The sequence below is a fragment of the Toxorhynchites rutilus genome, chromosome 3 (genome assembly GCF_029784135.1).
Source record: "Toxorhynchites rutilus septentrionalis strain SRP chromosome 3, ASM2978413v1, whole genome shotgun sequence".
Taxonomy (NCBI): domain Eukaryota; kingdom Metazoa; phylum Arthropoda; class Insecta; order Diptera; family Culicidae; genus Toxorhynchites; species Toxorhynchites rutilus.
The window spans coordinates 269280762-269302732 of record NC_073746.1 but is presented as its reverse complement, the minus strand read 5'-3'; the positions used below and the strand labels follow the sequence as shown (position 1 = coordinate 269302732).

The following is a 21971-nucleotide window of genomic DNA, read 5'->3' as shown; positions in this document are numbered from 1 at the left end:
ACATTATAGACCCATTAAACGTAAAAATAATAATTGTATTGATATCAACACAATTTTATTCTATTGATTTTCATGACATGAAACGCTATGACTCAGGAATAACATTTTATTGAGTGGTTTTTATATCTGTCTCGATGATGTTGCCTGGCATCAGTGTCGAAAATATAACGATGCTTTCACCAATACAAACAAAACCATTGCTGATGATTGAAAAATGAAAATTTAACTTTCAGAGCACTTGCTCGAGTTTTCCAACGTTTTTCACTATACAGTGCGACAGCAGATGAAAATTTAATATCTTGTGAGTAATCGATTAGAGTTTGGTTGATATTACTTAATGAGAAGTGTGCGAAAACGATCATTTTCTTCACACTGTTTCGCAAAATTATTGATTTTCGGGCGAGGGGTGAGTGAGGGAGATGAAAGAAATGAGCACCATTGTGGCAGCCATTTGTGGCTAGCTTCCACCTTCACCTTAAATATACGCAATTACCAACACATAAAGTTCGTGCTTGGTAAGTGATTATCTCGATTTACAAAATGCGAAATTTTGCTCGGTGTGATAGTCATAGTCATCTTCCCATAGTCCCACTTCCCGATTCGATTTATATAAAAGGGCCCTATATTTTTCTACTTTAAACATTTTTCAAAATTTACGCCGTTTGTGATGATCTATAAGTGATTGTATGTATTCTTCGTTCGGCGGCTTTACTCGATTAATCGACTCGATAGCACTAATTTTGATGGTGGATACAAACATGTCACACAATCGCTACGCACTAAACTAAAACTGTGTATCGAATCATAAGCAGTAGTTGATGAAATGAATCAATACACAGTTTACACATCAACAATTCAATATCCAGCCGCTTTCTCGGAACATATACGATGACATATGATGACTCGGGTCAAACAATGCACCATGTCGCATGATATGAATCAGCAGAATGCCAAACAACCGTTCGACATGCCATGCCATGCCTAACTGTTTCATCGCTAGTCTGTTTTACTGGTGCAGTTCCAGCGTTCGAAGTCATTCTGAACCATTGATTCTCCCTGAAAACCAGAGCATCAACAACTCCGATAGCCTATTGCCGCCACCGTTATCAATATGTTGGACGAATCCTCGTGTGGGCGGGAAATGGCAATAAAATCCCTATTTACAGCCTAGCACGAGACCCACAGAGTTAATATTAATAAACAACAATATTGTGCGGAATCCTTCCTGAAATAGGGATAACAATCAAGAGCCTTTGAGGGCGAACACCGGGCTTGAGTGTTGTTCGATGAAAAATTTACTGGAACAATTTAAATGGACAAATTGTGATCCCTGTCTGTCCCACTAATGCTTGCCCGGAAAACTAATATTTGATTTGTGTGAGAAGAGAAAATGCGATGCTATCCAAAACAACAGTGCCTGGCGAAGTTGAGATTTAATGCATGCCGTGATTGTTTTGAATTAAATCAGCACACAATAAACATTTGATACATGAAACCAACGCAGGAACGCAAAGATGATTATTGTTTTGCTACTCAAAGCAAGCATTAAGTATAATTCATATTCTAATTACTGAATGATGAATTCCATCTGAGGATAACATTCAGTCTACTCCATTGAACAACGGAACTACAGGAGAAATGGAAATTGATCCATGATCATGCTTTATTCCCTCTGTGATAATCGTTTTAAACTGTGGAAGAAAACTAAAATTCTGATTGACCAAGATGTGGTAAAAGCGGAACAAAATTGTGATGGATACAAGGAGGAAGGCGATTTCTTCCACATTGCAATAGCACCAGGTTTTGGACTATATGCTGTTATTGTCAGTGCAATTCAATCAATTTTCGCTTGATTTTTCAGTATTACTGATTACGCAGTTCTTTGGTGTCTTTCCATTGAGCAGTGTAATGCAAAATTTTCCTGAGAAGCTAGTCAACAAACCTCCCAGTATAACTCGATTCATCAGTGGAATAGTTATTTTCGGTGGATTTTCAATATCAATACTGAGTGTATCGAAGTTGGGCGCGAACGGATTGAACATCATCAACGTAGCAGAGCCAATCTTTTTCGGAATCTCCACTACGGGCACTGTATTGTTTTGGAAACTTGCTACGCAATGGAAGTCGTTGATTATGATGTGGTCCGAAACGGAACTAACATTTCTGAAAAAGCCTCTTCGTGACAAAATATTACGAAGAAAAATTCGCTCGGTAGCCACTAGACTTCTTCTACTTGGACTGGGTAATGTAACAACATTGAATAAGCTTCAATTTGTAACATGATGTCATTATTCCTTTAGTCGAGCACATTCTCTCCGTGATGAACAATGTCAGCAATTTAAAGAAAGAAATTGTTGACTGCAATTATAACATCACCGATCCTGTAAAGTACTATTCCCTAAAAACCTTCAGTACTGTGTTTCATGCCATACCATACAACATACCAACAGCTATTTATAATGAGGCAAGTCCAGTTTATGGATGAAATGAAACTAGTTAACAAACAATTCCCTTCCCAGTACGTCGTTCTATCGATGACACTCGCCTGGAACTTTGTCGATCTGTTCATAATGCTGGTAAGCATAGGACTATCCACCCGATTCACCCAACTCAACTGTCGTATCTTGGGCGGTATCGAAGCGCGGGAACCAACATCGGAGCGATTCTGGGAACAGATACGACTACACTATGTATCGCTCTGTGAGCTAACCGAGGTCGTGAATAGTGCCGTAAGCCGACTCGTGTTCATATCGTACGCCAACGACGTATATTTCATCTGTCTACAAATCATGAACGCCAGCCAGGAGCTCCCACTGTTGATCAACAAAGTTTATTTCTCCTTCTCGTTCCTGTTCCTACTAATGCGGTCATTTCTGATGTTCTGGTTCAGCTCACAGGTTCAGGAAGCTAGTCACGAGCCATGTAAATTGATCCTGAGGGTACCCAACGAAGAGTATGGAGAAGAGCTACAACGAGTGCAAATGTATGCCAAGCGAGGTGTTAGCCTCAACGGGATGGGAGTATTTCTCGTGTCCAGACGAATTCTGCTAACGGTGATTATCATTTGCGCATGTTATCTTCATGAATTGTAGTTTACTAAAAACTTTTCTCCAACAGATTGCAAGTACGATTGCCACCTACGAACTGGTTATATTGGCCTACAGGAGGAAGTCTTATGATCAATCTAACCGCACCTCGTGCGATTCTCTGCAGCTGTTCTAATGCGTTGGTTATCAACAAACCTATCTAAATTGACCCCAACAGAAAGGGGGAAAACGTATATAAACTGTACCCAATGGTGTTGACGGGAAGTACTTGGCAAAATGCATCTAGATTCATTCAACAATGCAATGTGTCCAATTTTTGCGTTCTTCCAACTGATTGGAACATTCCCAGTGACCGGAATTCGACAGAAAGAGCACATCGATTTACGGTTCAAGTGGTTCTCCATGAGAACAATGTTTTCCTTTGTGCTCATCGTGATTGGCTTGGTTATGTCTTACATTGAATACGAACGGCTTTATCGTGTAGGCGTAAACGCGAGAAATATTGTCGGAATTGTGTTTTACATTAACACAGTGTTAATTTTGATACTGCTGGTAAATTTGGCCAGACATTGGCGTTCGCTGGCGATCAAGTGGGAATATGTTGACCGCCTGTTTCAAAATCGTGACAAAATTGGGCGTAGCTTGAATTTCAAAATACGAGTCGCTTCATGTGTGTTGATTCTGTGTGGAATTCGTAAGTGAAAATTCAACTAATTCGTAACAAGAATAACAATTATTTGCAATATGATGCACTTAGATAAATATTCAATTAGATAGTAGAACAACAAAATATTTTTTTACAATAAAAATAATTTTGTGGGACCAACGTATGCAAATTTTTACATTCCAGAAACACATTTTCCGTGACCGTGACCGTGATCGTTTTCAGTTATTTTTACTTGTTACGCGCAAACCTAATGATTTTTGTAATACTCGAATCGATCAATTTTTTGGTAACCTCCAGCTTATGTAGTTGTCTAACCGTACCATTCCATCGCAACAATTTTCAGAGACAATTTATGTTTTGTGGTTCTCGAAAAAACTCCTTATTTCTTATGGCAAAAAGTTAGAAAGATCCTGACCAAGACACGACTGCAATGTTAACAATGTTATGCTTGCCGGCGAGAATAAACAAATTTTAATTTGAGAATGATCTCTTTAGTACAAATTTTTGGTAGCACTGACAAGAGCCTATGAAGAGCCTTGCACTGAGGTGCGCGAACGATCCACAAAGCAATAAACAACAAATTTTAGCAAAATGTCAAATCAACTCTGAGTATTCACATGTATTCACATGCTCGCTGTCTAGAGCGACATAGAATCATAGAACTTATCAATATTCGAATAGTTTTTTAGTATCTCTTAGCAAAATTGCATCTCCAACACCCTCGAAAAAATCATTTCCCAAAGAAATAATCTACAATTTATGCTATACAGCACCTTTCGCAGAACAGTAACAGAATATCCGAAGCGAATCAGTTAGGTGGCGACAATAGGAATTGCTGCGGAACAAACTTTCCCCTTCAGTTTTCCACCGAAGAACACAGCTCTCACCGCTGGAAAACACCTACTTCATATCCGGCTTCTAATGCGTTACAATTTGACGCTGCCTTGAACATGGAAACAGTGCTCGCATTCACGAAAATTAAACGATCGATCGGAACTCCACACGAGCTCTCTCCCGACGAGAACATAATAAAAATCGATTCGTTTTTTATTACTTCGGATATTACTCTAAAATGCGGTCCTTGGGTCCGCAGGTAATTTTCAATTCATTTTTTGAGTAATATTTTCAACGCATTATTCAAATTGATATTTTTCCTCAATAGTTCATTGATTTTCCAACAACTATCTTGTACATCATTTTCGAATCATACATGTAGATTTCGAAATACAATACGAATATGCCCCTTTTAAAAATCAGCCGTTAATTTGGTCATATGACAATGCAAATGTGTGAAATATACTGAATGATCATCGCCGCTAGAATATCACTTTCATACATTCATTTCTGGTTGGCTAAACTAAAGCTTGCGATGCAGTTTTCGCTTCTTTTCAGGAACTGAACACCTGGCGATATACACAAATATACGCGAAATTATCTCGATTGAGCACAATAGATAATGATTGAGGCTTATAAAAATGAGTGCTTATAAAAGACCAATTTGGAAAACTTAAACTGGAGATGAATGAACTCTCCGAATTCTAAGTCTCCATAATTTAACACAACAACAAAAACAACTTAAACTAAACTCTCATATATTCAAAAACATGTGACGCACATCAACAGAAAAACAAGCACCAAGCGCACATTTTATTGCCAAGTCCGTACTTTTATTACTATAGGGTAAAAAAAAATTTTATCCCATTTATTTATTTACTAGCTAACCCGGCAAACTTCATCCCGCCCATTTACTTGATTTGTACGGCATTTGTACGGCAGCCCCCTCTAAGAGAGGGGGAAGGAGTATCTTAACACCATAGAAACATTTATTGCATCCTAAAACCTCCACATGCCAAATTCGGTTTCATTTGCTTGATTAATTCTCGAGTAATGCAGAAATTTGTGTTTCATTTGTATGGCAGCCCCCCCTTTGAGTGGGGGAAAGACTGTCTAAACATCATAGAAACATTTATTGCACCCTAAAACTTTCACATGCCAACTTTGGTTTCGTTTGATTGATTAATTTCCGAGTAATGCAAAAAATTGTGTTTCATTTGTATGGCAGCCCCCTCTAAGAGAGGGGGAAGGAGTATCTTATCACCATAGAAACATTTATTGCATCCTAAAACCTCCACATGCCAAATTTGGTTTCATTTGCTTGATTAATTCTCGAGTAATGCAGAAATTTGTGTTTCATTTGTATGGCAGCCCCCCCTTTGAGTGGGGGAAGGACTATCTAACCATCATAGAAACATTTATTGCATCCTAAAACCTCCACATGCCAAATTTGGTTTCATTTGCTTGGTTAATTTCCGAGTAATGCAGAAATTTGTGTTTCATTTGTATGGCAGCCCCCCCCCCCCTTAGAGAGGGGGGAGGGGTCTCAAAATACCACGAAAACCTTCCCCGGCCCCAAAAACCCCTACATACCAATTTTCATGTCGATTGGTTCAGTAGTTTCTGAGTCTATAAGAATCAGACAGACAGACAGACATCACTCCATTTTTATATATGTAGATAGATTAGGCTCATTAGCATTTTAGCTGTAGCAGAGCCGGGTTTTAATCGTGTACATGTACATATGTTTATGTTTCTATAAATTGTAAATTACACAGTAGTTAGTAGTAGCCATTTAGGCGTTAAGTTTTCTGTTCCATTACATTATGGTAAATTACACAGTAGTAGCCATTTAGGTGTAAGGGTATTCTTTCTGTTCTTCCATTGCTCAGCAGACCGGACAGCGGAGACAGTTCATACTGATCATTGTTGGGTTATTTATGAAACAGCAGCCCGATGTTTCTTGCAGAGCAGAGCAGTTGTATGGATGAATCGATCTTTGTTCCACCGTGGATCGATTTCCATCGCTGATGATGGTTGCGTGGACGTAGTTGTTCTATAACAACACAAAGATGGTCAATTGAGAGCCCTGAGTTTGATCTCACGATCGATCGCTTGGTAAGCGAACGCGTAACCAAGTGGCTACGAAGATCCCCTATAGGAAACAAATATACTCAATCAGAATGTGAGATTTTCGTTTCGATAATGCTTGACATTTTCCAATTGTTCGATAGCTAGTTTCCCCATAGAGCACTTCAATCTATCTTCGGCAACGCATAAAAACAAAAATCCTCCCCTTTTTTCGATACTTTAAGAAAAGATGACGTCCCCGCACAGGTACGCGCACATGCGCACACATACACACAAGGGCAATACATGCCTTGAAACAATCACGCCGCCGACAGCGGACGGAAGTTAATAAAAGACGTCTAATAGCACAACCAAATGCGTTCCCCGGGGCAGTGAGCGCCGCCCGATGAGCCAGGGTTGTGCGAGCCATTGATAGTATGCACCGGAGTGAATGTGTCATATAATTATAAAACAAAAACAGGGAGTCCGTTTAGGACCATACCTACATTTTCAAATAACGGCATGCCGTGTACTACAGACAACACGAAAATTTAATATATATATATATATATATATATATATATATATATATATATATATATATATACATATATATATATATATATATATATATATATATTTATATATATATATATATATATATATATATATATATATATATATATATATATATATATATATATATATATATATACATATATATATATATATATATATATATATATATATATATATATATATATATATATATATATATATATATATATATATATATATATATATCATAGAAACATTTATTGCACCCTAAAACTTTCACATGCCAACTTTGGTTTCGTTTGATTGATTAATTTCCGAGTAATGCAAAAAATTGTGTTTCATTTGTATGGCAGCCCCCTCTAAGAGAGGGGGAAGGAGTATCTTATCACCATAGAAACATTTATTGCATCCTAAAACCTCCACATGCCAAATTTGGTTTCATTTGCTTGATTAATTCTCGAGTAATGCAGAAATTTGTGTTTCATTTGTATGGCAGCCCCCCCTTTGAGTGGGGGAAGGACTATCTAACCATCATAGAAACATTTATTGCATCCTAAAACCTCCACATGCCAAATTTGGTTTCATTTGCTTGGTTAATTTCCGAGTAATGCAGAAATTTGTGTTTCATTTGTATGGCAGCCCCCCCCCCCCCCCCTTAGAGAGGGGGGAGGGGTCTCAAAATACCACGAAAACCTTCCCGGCCCCAAAAACCCCTACATACCAATTTTCATGTCGATCGGTTCAGTAGTTTCTGAGTCTATAAGAATCAGACAGACAGACAGACATCACTCCATTTTTATATATGTAGATAGATTAGGCTCATTTTACATTTATATTATATATTTATATAGTCAGTCGGTTCAAGACCACCTTCCCCTAATTCAATGGAACAATGTTGAAAATGTAACATAGGGTTGGGAAATAATAAATGTCGTATTTCTGATCAAAATTTGACGCTTTATTTAACATACTTAAAATTATCTAATTGAGGTCAAATATGCGCCGTTTGTTCGCAAACTTGTTGCCGTTTAGAAGGCAACTTCATTATCCCCCCGTATAACCGCCCCCCCATCCCCCCCCCCCACGACGTTTCCACGACGACCTACCAGTACGGGGTGTATCTTCGACAGCCACTACACCAGAACGAAATCGATCAAACCAACGCTGTGTTGTGCGAATCGTTACAGTATCGGGTCCACAAACTACACGAATTTTTTCGGCCGCCTTCGTTGCAGTTTTACCTCGCAGGTAGTAAAAACGTAAAATATGGCGAATTTCTTGCTCGGTGGATTCCATCTTTGACGCGCTATAATTTGAGACTGAAAAGGACAATCACAACACTGTCAAAACGACACTTGTAGCACAGATTGTCGTCTTTAAATAGCCGTATAGTATGACCCGATGCGATAAGTAAAACACAGGATATGTTTAAGTGTTGCCATATATTGACAATATACGACATTTCAAGAACGGCAATCATGAAGGTTTTTTTTCAATATATTCATAGAAATGGAAAGAAAAAAGAAGTAGGCAATATTTATGATATAACCGCAATGTGGACGTAGGACTACCGTTGGCTTAGCAACCAAAAAGTAACAAGAATATAGTTCTTAGACATTTCATCATTCGAATAAAGTGATTATCATAGCACTTCGTTCAGCCGGAAAAAAAGTTTGTTCAGCTCAAAGGAAATACCCAGGTAAAATAATACCCCCTATACAACCCCCGACAGTTGGAATCATCAGTCGATAGCGGCATTCGTGAGCATCCGATAATAGAACTGCTGCTCTTACAAAAAAATGCGGCTCCGAGCAGCACGGCGGCAGAAAAGAAATGATTTGGGAAAGAAGAGCATAGTGCTTGGCGAGCTAGCGATACCATTCTCATGTCACTTCACAGTCACAACTAAATCTTCTTCTTCTTTTTCTCGTTGAATTATAGAGACTTCAAACGTTTGCAGTTCATTAGTCTCTAGCCCTGAGAAGGGCCCTTGGTGACAACTCAATCCAAACTTCCTCTCCACCTGCCTTTACAAAGACACTTCATTGTCGTTCGACGCTCCTCAGCAAACCGTATCCGTTACAGCAAACATCAAACGGCGTTCTTTAAATAGATTTTCGAGCTTGCACCAGTTTGTGATTTCATTAGCCTGTTTTCAAAGCTATCGAAACAAGTTTTCGTGTCAATAATTAATAAGCATATGCAGCATATAACTTAGTCACTTTATCTTTAGAATAAAATGATTACAATCCACTTCGTTAAGCTGGAAAAGAATTATTAACGCTCAAAGAAGAATCGATTTCTTCTCGAAAATATCCAGCACAAATAATACCCCCTCCCCGCCAATTAGAATCATCGATCGATAGTAGCATTCGTCAACAAATGATATTAAAACTCCTGCTTCTATCAAACAATATGGTTTCTTTGATATGGTGGAATATTCTCTACACCATATTAACATTTCATTTTGTCCACTATCAAATCAATAGCCAATGTCACCAATTGAAAACAATCTGTATGGAATTGTCATCAACACTTCGTTTTTCGCTAAAAACTCCGTTCAGTCTGGCTGCAGAAAAGAAATGAAATTGGGAGAGAAGAGCATAGTATTCAAACGAGCTAGCGAGACCATTTTCCCGTTACTTTCCAATCACAACTAAATGGATTTCCGAGCGGGCGCCAGCTCATATACAGCTACTGAAATAAGTTTTCGGGTCAGACATTTTATCTTTCGAATGAAGCGATTGTCATGCCATTTCGTTCAATTGGTTAGGATGTATTAACGCTCAAAATCTTGTTGTTCCGGCGTAACGCTCTCGTTCGCAAAACTTTGAACTTACACCCCAATATAGATATGAAAGACGTAGTCTCCAAAAGATTGAGCACGCGCGCCTTGATGCAGCCATGCTAAATCTGATTTGTGATAGCGATTGAAACATAGTAGAATCTGTTCTTAATATGTAATTGGTTGTGTAAGTCTTGATAAAAGAGAAGCACAGGTATGATTGAGATTTGGTTGAAGATCGAAAGAGCGAATGTTGTCGAGTGAAGAAGGCCCTTTAGTGATTTCTGAGGATCAAGCAGACAACCGTCAGGATAAACTACAAAGTGAAATTCATTCAACGAGTCAAATGTTTAATTAATCTGGAAATTAGAACGGTTAGTTTGGGAAATTTGACAGTCAGGTTAAAGTGTACTCTGAAGATGCTATGGGATGGGATTATAGTAACTTGGCTGAAATGAAAGATTTACTGTTTACTTCTTACAAGCATCTCCGAAGAAACTTTTGAGTAGATGAAGCTTAGTGAAGTACCGGTATCACAAATAGGTTATTCCTTATCTGTGCATTGAATCAGTTCGGTTTTCTTGTAAAACTGGTTATGTATTAAAAATTATCATTTTTTTAAATACAACACCAATCAGGGAATGTAGGGGAATAAGTCGGGACCTTCATTATTAAAAATAAATCACTTGATTTGCAGCAACCATGGCGAGAACACCCAAGCAACTACAATCGATGCTTTGTTTGTACCAGGGATGCAAAATTTCGAAAGAACATATCTCCTCCGACACTCTCCACTTCTTTCTATCACGGTTCCTAAAGCGATTTGACTGCTGGTTTACCATCACTTTTGTTTTAAGGGGGTATTCTAGTGTAGAGACACAAATTTCGGACGTTTTTCGAGCTCCGTAAAAATAAAACAAGGAATATTTTTACAATCTTTTATACCATCATTGTCTCATCTATCTTTTAACAATAAAATAAATATTGAACGAAGAAATCGATCATAAAAAAAAATATCTGGATTTTTTCTCAGAAAATCTGTATCGAAATCTGTATTAACCCTTTGCGGTCGTTTTCCTGATCTCAGCCAAAATAGCCAAGAAGTATACTTATATTATAATTTATGCACAATGTATCAGTTCATACTTTTTCTAAACGAATTTTAATGTCTTGTGAACTTATTCACGAACCAAAACGGTGCTACTATGAATAATAGATAACGGTACTCAGTATAAACACTGTGTAAAGCACATTGTTTTGTATGTTCAAACAGAAAGATAAAAGGCGAATGGCGCCAAACTAATTATTTATGCGAAAGATATCACACGAAGAAGAAATATAGCAAAAAATTTTTTAAACTTGGACATAAAATCATTGTTTAGTAAATGCTTGTCATAAGATCACAAAAAATAAATTAACCTTGTTCTTCTTTCATGATCTCACAAAGTTATACCATACAAATGAAACACCATACAAATGAAACACAAATTTTTGCATTACTCGAGAATTAATCAAGCAAATGAAACCAAATTTGGCATGTGAGAGTTTTATGGTACAATAAATGTTTTTACGGAGGCTAAATACTCCTCCCCCTCTCAAAGGGGGGACTGCCATACAAATGAAACACAAATTTCTGCATTAATCGAGAATTGATCAAGCAAATGAAATAAAATTAGGCATATTGAGGTTTTAGGGTGCAATAAATGTTTCTATTATGGTTAGACTTTTCTGCCATACGAATTAAACAAAGATTTCGCATTACTCAAGAATTAATTAAGCAAATGAAATCAAATTTGGCATGTGAGAGTTATAGGGTACAATACATGTGTCTATGGTGGTTAGACTCTCCACCCCCTCTCTAAGGGGCTGCCATACAAATGAAACACAAATTTCTGCATTACTCGAAAATTGATCAAGCAAATGAAACCGAATTTGGCATGTGGAGGTTTTAGGGTGCAATAAATGTTTTTACGGTGGTTAGGTACTCATCCCCCACTCTTAGGGGGGCCGCCATACAAATGAAACACAAATTTCTGCATTACACGAGAATTAATCAAGCATATTTAGGCATATGAAGGTTTTAGGGTGCAATAAATGTTTCTATGGTGGTTAGACTCTCTAGCCCTCTCAAAAGGGGGGCAGCCATACAAATGAAGCACAAATTTCTGCATTACTCGAGAATTAATCAAGCAAATGAAAACAAATTTGGCATGTTAAGATTATAAGGTTCAATAAATATTTTTACGTTGGTTAGACACTCCACTCCATTCTCTAAGGGGGAGCTGCCATACAAATGAAAAACAAATTTCTGCATTACTCGATAATTAAGCAAACAAATGAAACCAAATTAGGCATGTGGAGGTTTTAGGGTACAATAAATGTTTCTATGATGGTTAGACACTCCACCCCCCCTCTCTAAGGGGGGCTCCCATACAAATGAAAGACAAATTTCTGCATAACTCGAAAACTAATGAAGCTAATGGAGCCAAATTTGGGAGGTGAGGGTTTTTGGGTACGAGAAATGTTTCTATGATGGTATGACACCCTTTCCTCCTCTGGGAAGGAGAGAAGGTCTCATAAAAATAATGCGCAATTGAAAATTTTCGGAAAACTCTGAAGCAAAATGAGAAAATTCGAAAAATTCAATTCGCATGTGTTCTACAATTACATATTGATAAGCGTTGTTAGTCCATTTGATGTTTGCGGTAACGAAATTGATCTTCGTTCGAAAGTGGAAATGGATTTTATTGTGATAAAATGTACTCCTATATTTTCTCCTATCTATAAAAATAAAAATGGATCGCCGAATGTGTTGATAAGAGCAAAACTCGAGAAAGGAATTGTCAGATTTAGGACTGTCTTCATTCTATCATATTTTCTGTATCAAACATTTATTCCATGTAACGGAGAAATATGTTATTTGCAAGTGGATGAAAAGAATTGAGTCTGAAAATAATCTGATATTATAATTTCGAGTTTTGGTAGAAAAACTGAAATTTTATAGTAAAAAATAATTTTGAAGTGTAGATTAGAAGATCAATCAATGAACAGTTCTGCGATCAGACCCATGAACGTGCGCTTAGTAGGAAAACGTGGATGTGATAACAAAAAATAAATTTTGGGCGAGACGTAGTTTGCCAGCTCAGTTAGTTCTATAAATAAGAATGGAAGGCCAAATGTATTGCTAAGCGCAAAACCCGAGGAAGGAATGGTTCAATTTGAGTCATCTATATTTCGTTGTATTCGTCTCTTCCCGTAGATCAATATAGCGGAGAGAAAAATCGGAAAATTCAGAAAATTGAAATCCCATATGTTCCACAATTAACTAAGCGTTGTTAGTCCATTTGTTGTTGGCGCTAACGAAATTTATTTTTGTTCGAAAGTGGAAAAGGATTTTCAGACGGGATAACGCATTCCTATATCTTCTATCTATATAAACAAAAACGGAAGGCCAAATGTGTTGGTGTGCCCTAAACCCGAGGAAAGAATGGTCCGATTTGAGCTGTCTTTATTTTGTGATATTCTCTGTATCAAACATGTATTCCATGCAACGGAGAAACATGTTATTTCCAAATGCTTGAAGAATCTTGAACGAGAATTGTGTCTGAAAATAATTTTATATTATAAGGACGAATTTTTGTAGAAGTACTAGACAATTTATAGTAGAAGGAAATTGTAAAGGATCAAAGGGTAATCAATCAATGAAGAGTTCAGTGATTGGACTCACTAACGTTCACTTAGTAAGAAAACGTGGATGTTTGAAAGTATTCAAATCAAAAAATCTATTCTGGGCGGGACGAAGTTCGTCGGGTCAACTAGTAGAAAATAAAAATGCCATCCATAATTTGCGATGACATATGTACAATTCCGATGTCTACGGTGGTGTGAAGCAATTAACTCTATCATACTATCATGACCGGCCGAAAGTCTTTATAATATCTATATATATATAAAAATGTTGTGATCGCTTGTGTACGCATTAAAAATTCGAAAAGTGCGGAACAGATTGAGCTCAAAGTTGTACACAATATACATTGCACTCCAAGGAATGTTGTTACGGCATAAAAAAATTTAAAAAATTGGAGAAAAATGATTTTTTATATGGCCATATAAAAATTTTTATATTCTAATGAAAATCGACCATTTCGAATTAAATACGAGTTTTATGTGATGAAAACATCTTTTTTCAAAGTGTTTGACAAAATCGTGAATTGAAATTGTGTTTCGAAATTATTCTAAATCTATTGATTTCCCTCCTCTATCTCTATACACATAACAATGTTGAGTTCGTTTGTGTACACGTCAAAAACTCGAAAAGTTCGGAACCGATAAGGCTCAAACTATGATACAATATATAAAACAACCTACACTACTTGGATAAGAAAGCAGTATTACACGCTACATGTGAATGTAGGAAATAATGCATAAACTAATTGTTCAACGTGATGGAGTATTGTTCGGTTCATTTGTCATGAGCTGGGGAACATTGGTGATTGAATTTGATGTTGTCTCAATATCTTGTGCTATCAGTAAAATGAATATATGATTTTGCTACCCTGGTTCATACTGTCAGCCAAGGCTACTTCTCCGATAGTGGTGGGATAGTGGTATAGATGAAATTTCGCTTCCAAAAAGCGCGATACTCGTTGTAAAGGCTGATTTAGACGATGCCAGTCAGCGCTCTAGTTGAAGTATCCAGTGAATAGAGAACAGACACTCTGTTCAAGTTAGAGGCCAATTACTTGTTCGATCGTCTAAATCAGCCTTTAAGCTATATGCAAGTGAATCAAATGACGTTTATTCAATGTGTATATATGTTACAAGGTAGTGTTATATAATGATTGGTTAACAAAGGTTATACATATACGTTAAATATCCCGTTTTTGATAATATTCAAAATCACGGAACTTCTTCGCTTTCACAACACGTCCAGAACGAGTCACTGTCTTTGCTGTAGATGTATTCAGCTCATCTCCGTGTCCAATGTCGCCAATGTCGCCTCGCAACGATAGTCATCTAGATTCTCAATTGCTGGTGAAGTAATCTCTGTTGGTCGAACAGCTTACGAAAATGATGAGCATTTCTCCGAACAGTCCTGTTACCATCAGTCACCAAATATGAACGGTTTTCGTCTTACTGCCTCGCTATCGTTCCTGGTATCCATGTTCGAGAATTTTGATCCTGTATTAGTATTCTCTCCTGTTCGGTAAACTGAGATGGTTCTTTGCCTCCTCTGTCCGCATAGCTCTTCTGAGTCTCCCGTTCATGCTCCAAGAGTTGTTGAACGTTTATAGCCACCTTAGGTCTCAATGCTTCCAACGTCATCGGCATGTTTGATCGCACTAACCTACCCATTAGTCTTTCATTGGGAGACGGCATGGAGTTACTTCGAGGTGTATTACGCATATGAAGTAAGGCTAGATGTATGTCAGATCCATCATCACTACATTTTTTTAGCATCGCTTTGGCTACTTGCACGAATCTTTCTGCCAATCCATTTGCACGAGGAAAGTGCGGACTCAATGTCTGGTGATCGAAATCCCATTCGCGACAGAACCGACGAAACTCCTCACAAGCGTACTGAGGACTATTATTAATCTCCAAAACTTGAGGAATACCGTGAACAGAAAACCATTCTTTCAGCTGTTTAATGACCTGTTTCAGATAGCTGCTTCAGGTCAAAGAACCCTTAATAGCTGTCAACCAATAAAAGAAACTCCTTTTCTTTGAAATGAAAAAGATCCGACGCAACTCTTTCAAATGGTAGCCCAGGGATGTCCTTTAGAAGAATTGTGCGTTTCGTGTTACTTCGTTGATGTCGCTGACAAATGGTACAGGCCTCCACCATTTCTTGGATATCTTTGGACATTCCTATCCAGAACAATACCTGCTTTGCTCTGCGATTACAGCTCTGAATCCCTGAATGTCCACTGTGAACTTTGGCTAGCATGATCTTCCTTAGCGATTGTGGGATAAGTACTTGATTTGACTTGAAAATCAACCCATCGTAGACCGCCATCTCGTCCCGAAAGCACCAATATTTTCTCAGTTCCGGCAGTAGCTCGTCTCTCTTTTCCGGCCAACCTTGCATCACTATTGTCTTCAACGACCGCATCTCGAAATCCGTCTCAGTGTGTTGCTTCAACTCATCCCTGGAGGTCTTGGTCATCTGCAATACAAAATGTACTTCTAATTGCTCTTCGTCTATATTATTTGAAATGTTTTCAACGTCGCGGCTTAAGATATCAGGTATCGGAATGCTCGTCCCCTTGACATACACAAATGTAGGGTTATACTGTGAAACCTCCAATTATTCCGCGCAATCGCGGTGGGGCTCTATCTAGCGGTTTTCGGAAAATCGATTCTAATGGTTTATGGTCAGTTTCGACCATCAACTACTTCCCGTAAATGTATTGGTGGAATTTTTGACAAGCAAATCTTATTGCGGTTGCTTCCTTCTCAATTTGAGGGTAATTCATCTCTGCAGATGTCAAAGCCTTGGATGCGTAAGCACCAAGGGCGTGTGAACTTGCATCCACTGAAAGTGTGACTGGATCATTCACGTCGTAATATTTAAGTACCGGAGGCGACTGCATCAAGGATTTAATCTTCTGGAATGACTCCTCCTGTTCATAGCTCCATTCCCAATCAACATCCTTGGCCAGAAGTCTTCTCAATGGAATCGTTATTTCAGACAAATTTGGCACGAATTTTCCCAGGTATGTTATCATGCCCAATGCCCTTTGAAGTTGCGGCTTATTCGAAGGGGTTTTCAGATTAATAATTGCAGCAAGCTTTTCAGAATCAGCTTTTAAACCACCACCAGTTACTATGTGACCCAGAAATTTTACACTTGTTTGAGTGAACAAACATTTTTCTTTGTTTAGTTTTAAACCAGCTACATGTGACCTTTTGATGACTGCCTCCGTTATTTTCGACAAGTTTTCCAAGCTGTCTGCATGTATTAGAATATCATCCATAGAAAATTCCACATTTTCAATGCCCTCCAGAGTGTCGTACATAACTTTTTGGAACACCTCTGGAGCTGACGCAAGTCCAAACGATAACCGCTTACAGGCGTACCTCCCCCACGGAGTGCCAAAAGTTAGATATCTGGATGTTCTTTCTGTAACCCTTATTTGCCAAAACCCCTTCTTGCAATCAAGAATCGTGAAAAAAGCTGAATTCCTCAATCGGGCCGCTATCTCTTCAATAGTTGTTAGAGGATGATGTCTTCTTAACAAATTTTGATTTACCTGCGACGGGTCAATACAGATGCGCAACTTGTCATTTCTTTTAACCAAAACCATAGCGTTCACCACTGGCGTTGGTGCGTGTATTCTTTCTATAACTCCAAGCCGCTCCATAGAATCCAACTCCTTCTTCACTACTGCTCTGACGCTGTGTGGAACATGCCGTGCTGGTCTGGTTTCCCACTGAGGGTTCGCGATCAAGTCTATATTGTACACGTAATTTTTTAGGCAACCGAGTCCATCATACACCATATTGTCCGAAATTTTCCCCGTGTCTACTCGCGCTATCAGCCGTTGGGCAATACAAGTATCTTTTCCGAGCACTGGCACTACCGATTCTTCCACCACCTTAAACGTGATGTTGCTTGTCTTGTTCTTTATGCTGCACAGCGGTTAAATCTCTCCAAGCACTTCGTTTTAGAAGGCCGTAAACTAACCGTCAGTTGTTTCACTAGCCACAACGGTACTACGTTACAATGCGCGCCTGAATCGAGTTTCACTGAAAACATCTTGTTGTTCACTTTCACCATTTCAAACCAATCAGCGTCGTTCTTCGAGCTCTCCACTGAACCAACGAACAGCTCTTCTTCTTTAACTTCTGCATCATTTTCCGCGGATGCTGTAACCGTTTGCACTACATTTTTCGACTTGCACATCGCAGCAAAATGATTTAGCAGCCCGCATTTGCGACATTCTTTACCGAATGCAGGACACGATTGTGTAGCGTGTTTCCTTCCGCATTTTTGGCACTGAAAAACTTCTCGTTTTATTTCCGATCGGCCACCACTAAATTTCTTTTTTACCGTTTTCACCGTGTCTACTCTTGTTTCACCTGATAACGCCTTGCTTTGCATTGCCGTCAGCTCGAAATTACGGCACAACTCGATAGTCTTCTGCAATGTCAATTCATCGTTCAATAACTGTGGCACTAAATTTGTGTATTTCACTCCTATTATGATCCGGTCTTTAACAAGTGAGTCGTGAAGAACATCGAATGAGCATTTTTTTGCCTGCTCTTTTACTCGGGTAACAAAACTGTCAAATTGCTCGCCCTCGCGTTGAGTGAGTTTACAAAGTTTTTCGCTTTATTCTGGAAGCCACATTACATTTTAGCTCCAATTTGATACCAGAGTTGAAAACATACGAGGGCACGACTTCAAAATTTATCTCATCATAGTCACGCAATTTGCTTTCGGGAAAACTATGACATGAGCTATCCCACGCCATTCACCGCGCGGAATAGAGAGATCTATCGCTTCTCGATCCCATCCGATTATTGTGAAGAAATAACAGTTAAATAACCCAACAGCTGATCATATCCTATCAACATGACAAGGTTGATAGCCGAGAACCGAGAGGTTAAGTCGTTCGACTGCTAATCCAATGTGCTCTGCACGCGTGAGTTCGAATCCCCATCCACGCCAAGGAACTTTTTTATTGGGGAAAGGACTTCCTACCCATCACAGGGTTTGATGGTCATAACTGATTACAAATCATCGGTTTATGGTTATGATGTGTAAACCAAAACTAAATCATCCCAATGAAGGCTGTTGAATCAGAATAGCCAAAAATCGAAGAGGAGCCAAAACACATGCAAGCAAAGATGCTGGCAAAAGACCAAACCTTCAAAGTGATCGAACGTGTCAGCTTAAGTGAGAGCCATGAGTACCTCAATAACGCCACATATAAAACGAAGATCGAATATACGTAACTTACGGATGTTCAAAAATCGCGATACTTTTTGAACGGTCCTCGTATATAATCATATCGCATGGGAAGCTCTTCAAATATTTTATATATAAATATAAGAGGGATGTATGTGCATAAGAAATAATGTTTCGCCACTCAATAGAAACGCATGGAAACTAGAGAAAAATGGTATTATGTACAATGAAAATTAACCGTCGAATACAAATTTGAATCGACATCGACAGTTCAAGCACATTGTTGAAAGTCGACTTATGATATTTTCTCAAGAATTTTTCTATCAATTATTATTTTCCATTATATTTCTTTTTTTTCGTATTTTTCTCATGCAATTTTTGGTTACAGTCGAACATCTGCTATCGAAAGCTGCCGACGTGTACAACCAATACCATGAAGCCAAGTTCTGCCACTGGGACGTTGATAACTTTCCGCGTTACTTCGCCTCCAGACACTATTCGTTCATCTTCAAGCACATTCCTTTCAACATTCTCATCCTGCTCTTCACCGAGGTAAGGTTTACTCAACTGTGGACACATCTTTTCACGTTTTTATTTACAGTACGCGAACTTCGCTCTCACCATGGCTTGGACCTGTCAGGACCTAATGATAATCCTATTCAGTATAGGACTATCATTCCATTTTGAGCAAATTTTTGTAAAAGTACGATGCTTCAGCACAGGTATCACGATCGCAGATGAGAAATTTTGGGTCGATATACGGTCACAATATGTATTATTGTGTGATCTGGTGAATGAAACCAACGAACTACTAGCCCCACTCATTATAAGCTCATGTGGCACTAACCTGTATCTAATTTGTTTCCAGCTGCTAAATATCACGAGGTAGTTGAAAAAAGGCTCCCATTTCTTTTTTCCACAATTACAATAGTATTTTTCCAGGAAGGAGGAGAGCTTTGCCTCGCTCATTGACCACTGTTACGCTTTGGCTTATCTGATTTGTAAAACAGCATTAGTCTTCTACAGCGCTGCAATGATTAATGAAACTGCAAAAGCACCGCTTGCGATCTGTACGAAAATTCCAAATATAGGGTGGTGTCTAGAACTCGATCGGTTCACAAGCCAGCTGAGAACACAGCGAGTTGCATTCTCAGGTATGGGTTTTTTTCATCTAACAAAAAGGACGATGCTAGCGGTAATGACACATCACTATCAGGTAGAGAAAACATTCCAAAATAGACGACAATGTTGCAGATGGCTGGAACGGTAATAACCTATGAACTGGTGATGTTGCAACTTGCCGAGGATACTGAGGGCATTGGGGAAATCGCCCCCTGCTCAAAATTGGCATTTTCGAAAGATGTCTAATAATCACTGTGGAACTTGTGCGTTTGTCGTTTGTCCCAAGCAAAAATATGTAATTGTTGTTCACTTTTTTTTGTGGTGTATTTTGTGTTAAACATCCGTGACATAACTTATTTAATCATTCGAGCAGAATAAAATTCTCGGCTACAAAGATTTATTGACATCCTTCAAGACTTCAATCAAGGGGGAGTAGACATGACAATATGGGTTTGCAAAGGAAATGAACATACTTTTAAAATAAAATTATGAATGAAAATTATTTTTACCAAACCAAATTAGTACTCCGTGTAAATGAAAATCACTTTTGTGTCTAATTTTTTTTTTATATTATAATGGTAAGTTTTGGTGAGAATATCTGAAAATTCATAGAAAATAGATTAAATTAGGGTCAGAACAACGTACTTCTAGTAGGTAGATAACGCCAAGAAAAAAATTTCATTCAAATTTTAGCAATTTAAAACTGCCTTAGGGTCGACTAATCTGATAGAGAATAGTTGGCCTCATACAAACTAATATCGTATCCAGATGTCGACATCATTCCGCCGTCAACGCAAATAGTCATAAATTCTGGTACAAGGTATATTGGGCATATTGGGAACATTAGACACAAATCATATTGGTCATCAAATCATCTTTTTATAAAATTTCTTTCAAAATTTTATTCAGCTTACACAAGCAAGTTATTCGAAATGACCTTCATTTGCATTCCAGCATAGGTTGAGACCAAGGAGGTACATATGAGGTGAGGCAGTAGGCGAAGTGTATCTGTATTGGCAAGCAAAATATCGTGTCGTAAGTATTTGCGTGGAATGTATATGGAAGCAACAAAACAACGTTGAAAGTACTCACGGTTACATGATAATTTGTGCCAAAATTCTCATGAAATCATTCAACTGTTTGTTTTTTGACAGATGACAATTATATCGTGGCTTATTTCGATTATTCATGTGGTAAAAAGGTCCAGAGAGCAGTCGTATGCTTAGTTCTCGAAAGCAGTAACATTTTCGGTGAAGTTTTGATTAATTGGCGATTATTATCTCACAACATACATACCGACACTGAGAGCCTTCGAAATATCAACTTCATAACGGTAAAATAATGAAACTTCGTTTGTTTCTATGAACATGGAGAAGTGAAAATGGCACATGGAAATATCACTTTTATCCGTCTTTTTCGGCGTGATTTCACAAATGTTCACATTAGCCTCATATTTAGCAGGAGCTCTACAAAAATGTAAGTTTTTAATTGATAAATTACTTCCTGAAAATAGCATTTTCAGATGGGGCCCTATTCCCGAATACACTACATGTGAAAACAATGTGGAGTGAGTACAACCTTATTCCGGATTGCACGCCACTGCAAACATTTGGTTGAATTCATTATGAATACACCAAGTTCATCCACCGATGTTATTCTGGTTTACACTTCACGCTCTCGCTTGTGTAAACAGAGCGATTCCCCGTGCACATCACAATCATACACTCTCCCAAAAAATTTGTATATATGACGAGTTTTTTGGTAAATATTACCAATGATTAATAATTTTTGAATCTACTTGAATCTATTTTTCAAGTGCATTTTGGTTGAAAAAAAATTCTTACAGCTTTTTTTCCCCATGCTGTCAAACGTTTCTCATATAAAAAGAGCAAACGTTTTCATCACTCGGGCTTTGTTTATTAACCTTTTGTGACCGAAATAGAATTGAAATAAAGGTTGTAATTTGGGTAA

The 21971-nt window shown here is 38.1% G+C and overlaps 3 protein-coding genes across 10 annotated transcripts in view; 2 read left to right on the top strand and 1 right to left on the bottom strand.

Moving 5' to 3' along the window:
- LOC129775195 (mucin-2) overlaps positions 1 to 20032 on the bottom strand; it is a 159948-nt gene extending 139916 nt beyond the window's left edge. The window contains exons 1-2 of one of the 2 annotated variants that reach the window (XM_055779581.1): positions 19726 to 20032; positions 17218 to 18178 (exon numbers count right to left, since the gene is read on the bottom strand). The gene's annotated coding sequence lies outside the window, so the exon portion shown is untranslated. The remainder of the gene's footprint in view (positions 1 to 17217; positions 18179 to 19725) is intronic. The other variant, XM_055779582.1, reaches the window with a different exon arrangement.
- On the top strand, positions 1659 to 3352 carry LOC129775201 (gustatory receptor for sugar taste 61a-like). The gene is made up of 5 exons (XM_055779595.1): positions 1659 to 1800; positions 1862 to 2242; positions 2301 to 2464; positions 2520 to 3053; positions 3118 to 3352. The coding sequence occupies exons 1-5, from the start codon at positions 1659 to 1661 to the stop codon at positions 3220 to 3222; spliced, it is 1326 nt and encodes a 441-aa protein (XP_055635570.1). The 3' UTR covers positions 3223 to 3352.
- On the top strand, positions 3215 to 20440 carry LOC129775198 (gustatory receptor for sugar taste 64a-like). Of its 7 annotated transcripts, none has more exons than XM_055779585.1 (5): positions 3215 to 3741; positions 19267 to 19430; positions 19480 to 19763; positions 19821 to 20032; positions 20133 to 20440. In XM_055779585.1, exons 1-5 carry the CDS (start codon positions 3324 to 3326, stop codon positions 20156 to 20158), a joined length of 1104 nt encoding a protein of 367 aa, XP_055635560.1. In that variant the 5' UTR covers positions 3215 to 3323; the 3' UTR covers positions 20159 to 20440. The 7 variants fall into 7 exon arrangements, with proteins under 7 accessions (XP_055635560.1, XP_055635562.1, XP_055635559.1 ...); XM_055779587.1 differs by having other exon boundaries at positions 20095 to 20440; XM_055779584.1 differs by having other exon boundaries at positions 19821 to 20073.
- Positions 20441 to 21971: the final 1531 nt, after the last annotated feature.

Bases quoted from the DNA above. Each gene is read 5' to 3' on its own strand.
- LOC129775201 (XM_055779595.1), top strand. From the start codon at position 1,659: ATGCTTTATTCCCTCTGTGATAATCGTTTTAAACTGTGGAAGAAAACT. The intron at 2,243-2,300 runs GTAATGTAACAA...TTATTCCTTTAG, and splicing joins ACTTCTTCTACTTGGACTGG to TCGAGCACATTCTCTCCGTG. The intron at 3,054-3,117 runs GTGATTATCATT...TTTCTCCAACAG, and splicing joins CCAGACGAATTCTGCTAACG to ATTGCAAGTACGATTGCCAC.
- LOC129775198 (XM_055779584.1), top strand. From the start codon at position 3,324: ATGCATCTAGATTCATTCAACAATGCAATGTGTCCAATTTTTGCGTTC. The intron at 19,431-19,479 runs GTAAGGTTTACT...TTTTATTTACAG, and splicing joins TCATCCTGCTCTTCACCGAG to TACGCGAACTTCGCTCTCAC. The intron at 19,764-19,820 runs GTAGTTGAAAAA...GTATTTTTCCAG, and splicing joins CAGCTGCTAAATATCACGAG to GAAGGAGGAGAGCTTTGCCT.